We start from the raw sequence: 11560 nt of genomic DNA, 5'->3' as shown, positions 1-11560 counted from the left end.
ATTTCCAAGATCATTATAGGCTATATATATATATATATACATACATTTTATGAAAAGGCACATTTTATTCAGGTCAAATGGGAAAACCTTTATTAGGCTATAGGCTACAAATTTTTTTGTAAAAAAAAAAAAAAAAAAAGGTAGGCTATAAAATAAATATATATATATATATATATATATATCATCTCAGGCATCCTTATTTCCTTCCTTAATCACAAAACAAGGCGAAACGCCTTAACACGGTCAGTGAAAGACAGGCTAATGAACTTCACCTGAGCTTCTGTGAGCGAGTCAAAATGGATCATCTGTGCAGCAAGGTGAGCCATGTTCCCTCGTATCAGTCTGATACGGGGACTAAATCCTGTGGTGATGCTCTTCTAGTCATTTTAATGATTACTTTCTGATTATTAGCTAATTCATTGCCCGTAGTTGTTAGCCGTGTGAATTAAAGCGTGGAAGTAAGCGATGTGTAATTGCACTCAGTTTGTTGCTCCATAAAACCATCCTGAGATGTCTGCGACATAGCGTTTATGGCACAATGGCTCCGTTTAGGTTAGGTCTGAGTGTATCAGATCATTGTTTAATACGGGTTTGTTTTGTAACAAGTAGGTGTGGGAATTTGGGTTTCAGGCACCGTGTAGACTTGATGATGCCGATGTCCAATTAGTGGGGATTATCCTCACTTGCGCGTCCCTCCATTGTCTTCCAGCCAGCAGCATTGGTTAAACCATTATCCGACCATCAAATAAACGCTGTTTTGAAAAGGGATTTTTTGAGTGGTTAACGATTTGATTCGAAGATGTCAATACATGGTTTCAACAATTAATCTTCAACGAGCAACAGTAGGCTGTGTAAAAAAAATCACATCTCCACATAGCGTATTAATTAATCGCAAAAGTCATCGAAAGTAAAATGATGAAATATAATGGTTCTCATGATTACCCTTTTGTTTACATTGTTCAGCTGTTGATCCCCAAGTGACAAATAATAACTTAGTGTGAATTAGCTTATCGGGTTAGAATTTGTCTTACACGACACATGATTGAATTGTGTAAACTCATCAGCACTAAATAATGAAAACTAGCTGCTCTATGATTACAATGATTAGTCGCCCATAAGAAAAAAAAGCATTTAGCTACTTTACGCATTATGACGATACTTTTTTTAAAAGTGAATTGACAACTTAATTTAAATGTATCCCTTTCGACACACAAATCTAATGACTAAATCAATTAATACATGCATTCATAATTATTATTAGTTTTATGTTGCAGACTAATGTTATGACATGTTGCACTCTAAACATGTATCGGACTGTTTCCAGACATTTTTCACACCAGAGCTGTTCCCAGGGGATCAGCTGGTCTTCTATTAACACTAGAGTGTCAGAGGCGTAGACGTGTTACATGTTATTTGCATGGCCCTTAGCGAACGGAGCCGAATGATTTTATGACTCTTCCTATACAATGTAGAGCAGCCCCTTACATTTCAGTGTCATTTCCCGGTGAAAAACTTTCCCAAAACGTAAAAAGTCAAGTCTCGAATAAAGAAATTCTATAAAGTCAAGAAGCTAAACTAATTCAACCAAAAAAATTTAAATGTTAAATATGTATGATTATATTGTGTATGGCCTATTATATATTTTATAGAATATATAGGATTATTTATCCTACTAATAAACTCTTAATTTAAGAAGGAATATAAAAGAGCTACTACAAACATGCATGCAGTGGTATATGTCCAACACGGAATCAACAACCAGTGTATTCATGAATACACACAACACCTTCAATAGACAAGTCTAATGAATGGATATTAGCTGAACAGTTTGCTGGCTTTGGACAGTTCAATTCAAAGAGTCTGATAAATACACAAATGATGGCACATTAAAGTTACAAAAATAACTGAGTTAAATAAACAAACAAACAAATAAACAAATAAATAAATTTATAAATTTATAAATTTATAAATGTATGTATGTAGGGTTGTCTAGGAACAATCTGAAACAACCCTCATCATGAACTACAGCTTAATAAAAGATAGGCTGAATAGCTTAGTGAAAAGTGTTAACGCTTTGAAGAGCAGTTCCAGTGACGAGCTCGACGTCTTTTCACAGCGAATTGTCAAAGGTTGGAGATCCCTGTCACTCAAAGTTGGCGACAGGTATAAATGCCTTGCTCGTTCAAGCACCGAGTCACTTGTTTTCTGTGTCTTCCTGGGTATCCATCTCAGTGTTTGTGCTTTGCATCTCCACAAGAAGGGAGCATCGACTTCGCTCACGCAGCAATGAACCCTTGCCAGATTTTTGCATCGTTGGTGATGTCTATGTGCTGTCACATACTGTCGACAACAGCATGGTACAGACATTTTACAGAACATTTCAGATATCTTAACATACTTAAGTTTTTGTAACTGTTATTTATAAACATGTTTTTTTTCTTCTTCTCTTTTTCTAGGTCGGTGAATAACTTCCTGATGACAGGACCAAAGGTGATTTAAGTTTTTACGTCTGACACTTGTACAGCGATATTTGATATATTTTATGTAGGCCTTAAAGTAAAATGTCTGAACGTACAGTGTTTAATTAATGCTCATCTTTTAAATCCAACAGGCTTACCTCACATACACCAGCAGTGTGCAGGCAGGGGCTCAGAGTGGTATTGAAGAGTGCAAACATCAGTTCGCATGGGACAGGTGGAAGTGTCCGGAAAGCGCACTGCAGTTATCTACACATAATGGCCTGCGGAGTGGTAAGCGTGCCAAAATTAGATTGGATACATTCTGGTTTATTTATTTTATTTTATTTTTTTCACTTAAAAATGTATTTTCCAAATTAACTTTAATTTCAAATGTATTGAATTTGACCTAACATGTTCTAATATATCTCTCTCTTTTTATATATTTTATATTTCTTTATTTTTAATAGCGAGCAGAGAGACCGCTTTTGTTCATGCCATAAGTGCTGCTGGAGTTATGTACACTTTGACAAAGAACTGCAGCATGGGGGACTTCGATAACTGTGGCTGTGACGACTCCAAAATAGGAAAAACTGGTAAGACATTTTCGTTTATTTTATTAACTATGGTTATGTAGGCTATAATTACATTTTTATAAAAGCTTTCAGACCAATAACATCAGCCTTTCCTATTCTCTTTTTTCAAAGGTGGTCGTGGTTGGGTTTGGGGAGGCTGCAGTGATAATGTTGACTTTGGAGAAAGAATCGCCAAACAATTTGTGGACGCGCTTGAAAATGGTCACGACTCTCGCGCTGCAGTCAACCTGCACAACAACGAGGCTGGTCGACTCGTGAGTAGCATTAGTTTTATTCTCTTATTAATCTTTCTCTAGTCGCAAGAAAAACGGTATTTATTGCAGCATGGGGGTGCATATGGCTAACGTGAAACTATATGTATTGTATTGCAGGCCATCAGAGCAACACTCAAAAGGACATGCAAGTGCCATGGTGTGTCTGGAAGCTGCAGTATTCAGACATGTTGGATGCAGCTGGCTGACTTCAGAGATATCGGCACTTATCTGAAAATCAAGCATGGTCAAGCACAGAAGCTAGAGATGGATAAAATTCGGATGAGGGCAGGTAACAGCGCGGATAATCGTGGCGCAATCGCGGACACGTTCAGCATCGTTGCGCGCACAGAACTCATTTATATGGAAGATTCTCCAGACTACTGCGTGAAAAACCTCAGCCTGGGACTACATGGAACAGAAGGCAGGGAATGCCTACAAAGCGGGAAGAATCTTTCACAGTGGGAGAAGAGAAGCTGCAGGCGGCTCTGCCACGAATGTGGTCTGAAAGTAGAAGAGAGGAGGATAGAGACTGTGAGCAGCTGTAACTGTAAATTCCACTGGTGTTGCACAGTCAAATGCGAAACATGCACTCAGACTGTGACCAAATATTTTTGCGCAAAAAGACACAGAAACCGTCGGCCGCACAACAATTCACGCAAAAGACAACGTAATAGGAGATGAAGCCAATCCTCTTTTCAAATATATTAAGTTGTATATTTCCAATGTAAATATATTTTATATGAGATAAGATATGCTGCTTTTTCACTTACTGTAGCCTATATTATTCTGCACATTGCTATAAGGAAAAATGACAGACACAAGAGCTTCCCAGTTCTCACTGTCAATTGATTGATCAGCTTACTAAGTTCTAATTTCACGTAGACCTATGTTCATTATTTGCACTTTTCGTTGTCGACATCAGGTTTAGTTAGGCTACTTACAAATATGATCGTTTTGAATATTTGCACGTCTCTTTTATTTCTCTCTCTCACTTGACAGTGTAATGTTTCACAAAGGGGCTTGAAGTGTTTTTTATGCAACTTATTTAAGGCAATTATTTTTTCAACTCTCACATTATTATTTTTAAACTATTAGATTCTGTTTATATATATATTAAATGGACTTATTTTGTCGTGGGAAACAAATTAAATATTTAAAACAAAATTACAGTCTCCGAGTGGTCGATTTCATTGCGCAGTTTGGTTCAAATGTTTATTGGTGAATAAATGGTGTAAAATCACACTTGAATTATGCATCAGCCCCAACGACGCGGCGCGGAGACAGAATAAGCTGTCCTGTATTGATATCCTTTGAAGTTCATTGGAGGCGTTTCCTTGACCTGGCTGGTGACTGTGGACCAATAGCTTGACAGGAACCGTTACAAAAGGTATTTTGCCCAGGCCCCCATTGAGAGGAGTAGCCTATAAAATACATGACAGTAGGCTACATCACTTTTTCAAATAAGCACATTGGCTGCTTTATCAGTGTGGATCTAAGATAATGGCTTACATTTTCCTCTGGGTGTTTTTTTTGTTAATTTGCGACAAAACTCTCCCTGGGCACACATGGTGAGGATGCATTAGATTAGTGAATTAGTATAATTTAATGTAACGTAAACATAACTGCATCTTCTTAACGTATTTTGATTTGCTTTTTCCTTCCATAGGGCAATGAACAATTTGCTGATGACTGGACCAAAGGTAAAGCCTAATTTATATTATTAGATTTGAAAAGCCATTTAAAACGCCTTAAAAATCGTTTTTTTTTTTTTTTTTTTTTACGAAATAAAATAATTACCACGATATTGTAAAAAAAAAAAACAAAAAAAAAAAAACACCAGTCTTCAATATCTTTCTCATATTTTCTTCCTAGGCTTATCTTACCTATGCAAGTAGTGTGCGGGTCGGTGCTCAGAGTGGGATACATGAATGCAAACATCAATTTGCTTGGGACAGGTGGAACTGCCCGGACAGTGCGCTACAACTTTCTACAATTAAAGGCTTTAGAAGTGGTAAGATATGTGCATATATGTGAATTGTTTATCAGGGTTTTTTTTTTTTTTTTTTTAAGTCTGAAAAATAAACGCCATATTTATACTCTCTACTTCTGTAGCAACGAGAGAAACGTCATTTGTCCATGCAATAAGCGCAGCCGGGGTTATGTATACTTTAACCAGAAACTGCAGTCTCGGAGATTTGGACGACTGCGGATGTGACCGTTCAAGGAACGGCAAACTCGGTAAGAACATTAAAGATAAATTCATAAACAAATTCATAAGATAATAAACTAAAGACAATCAGTCATATATATATTTAAAGTCAATAAAATATAGTTTAGTCAAACAAATTTAGTCAAATTAAATATAGGTCTTAATGTTTTTTTTTTTGTTGTTTTTTTTTTGATGAACAATGCAATAAAAGTGAAGTATTTGCATTAAAAAAAAAAAAGTCACGACGCATTTACCTAATGGGATGAACTATTTCAGGGGGTCGTGGCTGGCTTTGGGGAGGATGTAGTGACAACGTGGATTTTGGAGAGAGAATTTCTAAACAATACGTGGATGCGCTTGAGACTGGACAAGACTCTCGAGCTGCAGTTAATCTTCATAATAATGAAGCTGGACGTTTGGTAAGTTGAGAAATACTTTTCATATGTCAAAGTTTTTATAAATTAGGCCTGATGAAAACACCTGATGATACCTGAAAAAGGACGAAAATATTCTATAAAACCAATATTAAAAATAATGTCATACACTAGCCTATAGGGGCGCAAAAACACGAACCTCAAACAACTAACCTTCTGTGCAAGATGATCCTCAAATAATTGTGGCCGTAACATTAGGCTACACAATTCGTTGGGGGGTTTGTCTTATGCAAATCGATTTTAATTAGGCGCCCTAGTGGATAGCCGTTAACTGTTTTAAAGGCAGTTGCCATATAAAAATTACAAAAACAAAACTCAAATTTTTGTGATACATTTGTGTTCCATAAATCGAAAGGTGATGATCCCTAGCTATATTTAGCAATTGAGCAGCTGTTGCTAGTCTACCTCAGGAAAATGCTAATTCTTTGCAGGACTGCTTTGCCATCTAACTTGTTTGGTTATTGAAATGTTTTTTTATTTATTTTTTACAAACAGGCATATTTATATGTAGCCTATAAAGAATAGGCAACACACTTTTTAGATTTGTAAAATAACAATAGGCCAATTTGTATTCTAGGCTGTAAAGGCGACCATGAAGAGGATCTGTAGGTGCCATGGCATGTCAGAAAGTTGCTCAATGCAAACGTGTTGGATGCAGCTTTCTGATTTCCGTGAGATTGGCAATTACCTGAAAGTGAAGCACGATCAGGCCCAGAAGCTCGAAATGGACAAGAGACGAATGCGCGCGGGCAACACCGCGGACAACCGCGTGGCCATAGCAGACGCTTTCGGCTCCATCGCCCGGACAGAGCTCATATATCTGGAGGATTCGCCGGATTATTGCGCCAAGAATCTGAGCCTCGGGCTTTCTGGCACAGAGGGTCGTGAGTGCCTGCAGCATGGAGAAAGTCTCAGTCAGTGGGAAAGGCGAAGCTGCCGCAGACTGTGCCATGAGTGCGGTCTGCGGGTGGAGGAGAGGCGCACAGAGATAGTGAGCAGCTGCAACTGTAAGTTCCACTGGTGCTGCACAGTGAAGTGCGAGAACTGCTCTCAGGTCACTGTCAAACACGTTTGCGCCCGGAGACACGGAAGCCACGGTCACCAAAGACGCAGACCTCGAGGACCAAAATAAAACACCCCCTCAACTATTTTCTTAGGGGAACACCTCTACCCGCACTTCATCGCCCTTAATATATTTTTTATTTCTGTACATACTCAATTATATATTAATGTATTATAATAAAACAAAATAACTGAAATGTCTTGTGGTTTCGTTCTTTATATCCATGAACCTAAATAAGACCAAGTTGATATTTCTGTGGCTATCTAACAAACAGGGATGTCCAAATGTGAAAAAACTGTTTAAATGAATATAACCTGCACTGCAATTGACCTCATGGAACTGAAAATACGCAACATGATTTAGCGATGAGGTAAGAAATGTAAATAGTTTTGATGAATATAGGCTACACAACCGTGAATAACAATGCATACAATAAAGGTGCTTGAAATAACTGCTTATTTACAGTTTCTAGGAAAAAGACAAACAATAATGAAGTCACGGGTTTTATCAATTTAATATCAACTTACAATAGTCAAAAACAACTTCTCTTGACTTAAGGCTTCCCTCAGATAGATTTCATATTTTCAAAAACCCAGAGTCTCTCTTAGTGTCTTATTGGCTGTAGGGCTCATGAATATTAATCACGTTCTCTTCACCCAAAGTGATGTGCTTGTATCAAAACGCGGTCGGTGAAAGATGAGAATTACAACCACTTAGCCTGACAGACGCTTTAAAACAAGGACTTTTCCCCTCGCAGTGTCTGCAAAACAAACTTTTTAATTATAATTACAGACTTTACATTGTAAAAGTGATGATGGTGTGATCAGTTATGATGGTTGCGCAGTTATCATATTTGTTGCATTAGGTCAGACGAGAGCTTTATCCCAGACACGCGCTGTCAGAGAAAACCCTTGAAATGGTGAGATATCAATTAGTACCACAGTATATGGCGTTTATTTAATTAATACCCTTGAAGGGATTAACTTTGTCACACTTGGCACATCGCCTATATAGGCGCCTCCCTTGCCTAGACTTTGGCGCACTTTGATATGCGGACAGTCGGCTAGCGACAAAAGTGTAGACAAAGCCCGTAGGAAACATGCCACTGCTGGAAGGTGTTTGGCATGTTAATCCTCTTTGCCGCTGTGTTGGTGTACATTATCACACCTGCGGAAGTCACTGCGATGCATGTAAATAAATTAAAGGAAGGGGTCACGTTACGAGGTTGAGAACACATTTAAATTGTAAAACCAGCCTTACTTCGTGTGTCAACAAAGTGATTTGTGATTATGTTTTACCCCATTTGATGTTATGGCCTAATCATAACATTTGTTTTCATATAGTTTATCAGCAGATTTCTCACTTATTCCTCAATGCATAGTCGGTTTACTCAGTGGGACATGCCATAAATCTGCCAAACTGTCTGGCCTGATGAATGATGGGATATTGGCTCAAGTGGGGGTCTTGACTCAGAGGACAGGGGGTGGGAATCTCAGAATATAGTATGTCACAGTGACTTCATTTGCCTCCCTTGGCTACTTCAATGTTGAAAGATAAAAATTATTTGACTTTATTTAATATATAAAAAGTAGGCTATAATTAAATAGCTCACTTTGCTTCAAATACATGAATGAATAAAAACATAGTGAAAAAAAATACAGAGACATTTTACTTAAAATACTCTAATTAACAGAAACAACCCATTCACCCACCACAGACTGGCTATTTGCCTTTCAGGATGCTATGTTCTTTCCCAGGCCACCCTGCTGAGCTCTGATGAATAAGGAACAAAGTGCCCATCCCCTCAAATACAGTACCATGTTGTTGTCATCTCAGCCATGACCCTCATTCCCATCCCCTCCTTATCTCTTATTTTACTGACCTTTCATATGGATAGAATCAGGTTGTAATCTCAGTGTAGCCCTTTGGTTTACCCACTTCAAAACCCCAGCACTAACAGTGATCCCAGTCTGTTCCACGCCACAAAAGACCTATTTCCTTTTAGCTTAAGGATTCCACTTGCGCATGACAAAGGCCAGGAATGCACAGTTTCTTCATCAGAAGAACTGCCACACTCTCCACCAAGCTAAGTACTGACTCCCTGACTTATTTGTAATTCATTATAGGCATCTGGCACTAGTTTATTGGTTTTCTTTTCCATGACAGGTCAATATCACTGATTTCATTATTTGGTTAAATCCCAGTGCCTCCTACTGAGATCTTTTGGGTCTCGAGTTTCTTAAATATCCACCTCTTCCTTTATGTATAAAGTTATCTAAGTGTGGGAAAATAGTAAAGCGCATTACATTGTTAAAACAACCAAGTACCTAGACATTTTTTTAAATAATGATTAAATAAAGATCCTATTAAGAATTCATTTATCACTAACGACAAAACGGTTGACCATAAATTACCATTTAATGCCTAAAACATCCTGCAATGAAAGTTCCTTCTGTTTTTTAATTGTTAAAAAACTAGCCATGGCTTGTCTGTAAGGGCAGGTGAGGCAGAGCTTCACCCAAATATTCATCCAAAACATAGACCTCTATATAAACTAAATCAGTAATAAATTGTAATTGAGTTCAGCATTCTGCAACAAAGATTTTCTAGACTATATTAAGGCCACATCCACACGAAGCCAGAGCTTTCCAATCTTTTTTTCCCTCGTTCTAATTTTTTTTCCCCCGTAAACACAGGGTCATCTCAAGAAATATCTGCGTACACACGAAACCACTGAAATGACTCAAAACGATGTAGTATACATGCCAGACCAGTATGTGGCGCTGTAATTCTGCGACAGAGATACACTAAAAACGTAAAAGAAGACTTGAGGCATTCACATAAACCTTGCATACAAAACCTGTGTACAATAAAAATATGCTCAGTAGTTTTTTCTACTTCTCTTTTTTTTCTTCTTTTTTTTCTTTCTTTTTTTGACCAAGAACTTTATTGAACAATATAAATAACTAATGGCCTGGTACACAATATGAAATGTCTTAATAAGACAAGAGTAAAATAAAGAAATAAAATAAAAATACATTGCAAGTAAATAAGAAATAAAGAAATAAAAGAGGCGCAGTAGCTTCTGCAGCACGAACACAGGCATGTACAGTAGTCGGCAGTTGTTGTTAATGGTAAAGTAGGGTCGACATGTGGGGTGATGACATCATCGTTTCACAAAATATATGGATTGGGTGGCTTTGGCTGCGAAAACGCAAGGGTGTCATTCCCGGTTTAAAAAAATATCCGTCTGGACGAAACGCTGATACGATACAAACATTTGAATAAACGCGTCTCCGTGTGGACAAGGCCTAAGTCATAAATTATGACTTAGTTGGATATATAAAAAATATTATATAGTAGGATATATAAAAAATTTAGCGCATGGTTTCGGCAGGCATGTAGGCCTATTATGACAGCGGGGCAGAGGGTGGCTGAGCCCTCCCCAGCTCTACAGCACCCCACAATTTTAAATCTGTGTTAAGAAATGGAACAACAGCATGCTCTAATTTAGAGCCATTTGGGCAGATTTCAGACTGCCCCGCTTATTTTCACATTACCTCACGTAAACCTCGCTACAGAGCAAGACGATATCAATCCGCTTCAGCTATATTATCTGCATCAGGTCAGTAACTAGCTGACATGTCTGTTCAGTGGAGTAGCATATCGAGTAGCATATCAATTCAAGTATAAATCATTTAGTTTAAACGTGCTCATGTGAATAGACTATATAATTATGTTTGTTCTGAGAATAGACATGAGATTATTTTCCTCACCGTAAGTCCTCTACAACTTGTAATATTCTAAAACAACATTCTGAGGCATTAAATTCTACATTAAGGCAACTCTAAATAGCATTCTATGCATGTGTCATGTGCTGTCAATCAACATTAGAGCACCATCCTCTGGGTAAATTACGCAGGGACACTAGACCTCTGCCAAATGTGTGACTGCATGTCTTCAGCGATTCGAATATAAAGCTTACAAAATGTTTAACATAAACTAGAAGCAAGACCCAGAATCTGCGCTATAGCTAAATTTACGGTCAGGAGCCGCTGGTTAAAACACAAGCTAGCAGCCCTATGCAAAGAGCCCTTAGTAAGAAACTTCTTCATTCTTGGAGTCCTGCGGTTGACTGATGAGCGCCTTCACATCTCACCTTGGTGTTAGATTGCATGCTGTTCTGTTCCCAAAAGGGATGTTTCCTGTTTCTGTTTGGAAAATGCAATGCTTAACAGGTGAATAGGCACCGGGGATGTGCTGATTTACAATGATCAAAAGCATTGCTCTTTCTGTATCTTATGTTGTCTGCATATTTATTTGCGGTCATGGCCTAGTTATTTGCTGTACTAAGAACATGAGAGAACTGGATGTGACTGATCTATAATTAGTGGACTATTGCAATGCTTGTAACCTACACATGCAACCACATTGCCCATAATCAAACATGCACAATATTAATACAGTACGTTTTTGATGCATTTAAGTTAGAGGGAATCAAACGTGCAATTATGTACAAATATATACAGTCATGCTCTGTAAACCTGT

The 11560-nt window shown here is 37.9% G+C and overlaps 2 protein-coding genes across 3 annotated transcripts; both read left to right on the top strand.

Moving 5' to 3' along the window:
• Positions 1 to 296: 296 nt before the first annotated feature.
• Positions 297 to 5323, top strand: wnt8a (wingless-type MMTV integration site family, member 8a; the record flags this gene model as incomplete). 2 transcript variants are annotated; one of them, XM_082177789.1, is made up of 7 exons in its annotated part: positions 297 to 317; positions 2233 to 2357; positions 2457 to 2490; positions 2612 to 2750; positions 2927 to 3052; positions 3164 to 3306; positions 3424 to 5323. In XM_082177789.1, 7 exons carry the CDS (start codon positions 297 to 299, stop codon positions 3985 to 3987), a joined length of 1152 nt encoding a protein of 383 aa, XP_082033915.1. In that variant the 3' UTR covers positions 3988 to 5323. The 2 variants fall into 2 exon arrangements, with proteins under 2 accessions (XP_082033915.1, XP_082033914.1); XM_082177788.1 differs by lacking the exon at positions 297 to 317 and having other exon boundaries at positions 2032 to 2357.
• On the top strand, positions 4977 to 9900 carry wnt8-2 (protein Wnt-8a ORF2; the record flags this gene model as incomplete). The annotated part of the gene is made up of 5 exons (XM_082178709.1): positions 4977 to 5006; positions 5179 to 5317; positions 5419 to 5544; positions 5792 to 5934; positions 6527 to 9900. 5 exons carry the CDS (start codon positions 4977 to 4979, stop codon positions 7079 to 7081), a joined length of 993 nt encoding a protein of 330 aa, XP_082034835.1. The 3' UTR covers positions 7082 to 9900.
• Between the last annotated feature and the right edge of the window lie 1660 nt (positions 9901 to 11560).

Source organism: Leuciscus leuciscus (genome assembly GCF_965113295.1).
Source record: "Leuciscus leuciscus genome assembly, chromosome: 8".
NCBI classification, from domain to species: domain Eukaryota; kingdom Metazoa; phylum Chordata; class Actinopteri; order Cypriniformes; family Leuciscidae; genus Leuciscus; species Leuciscus leuciscus.
The sequence above is the reverse complement of the archived record's forward strand: the minus strand, read 5'-3'. Positions and strand labels throughout refer to the sequence as shown.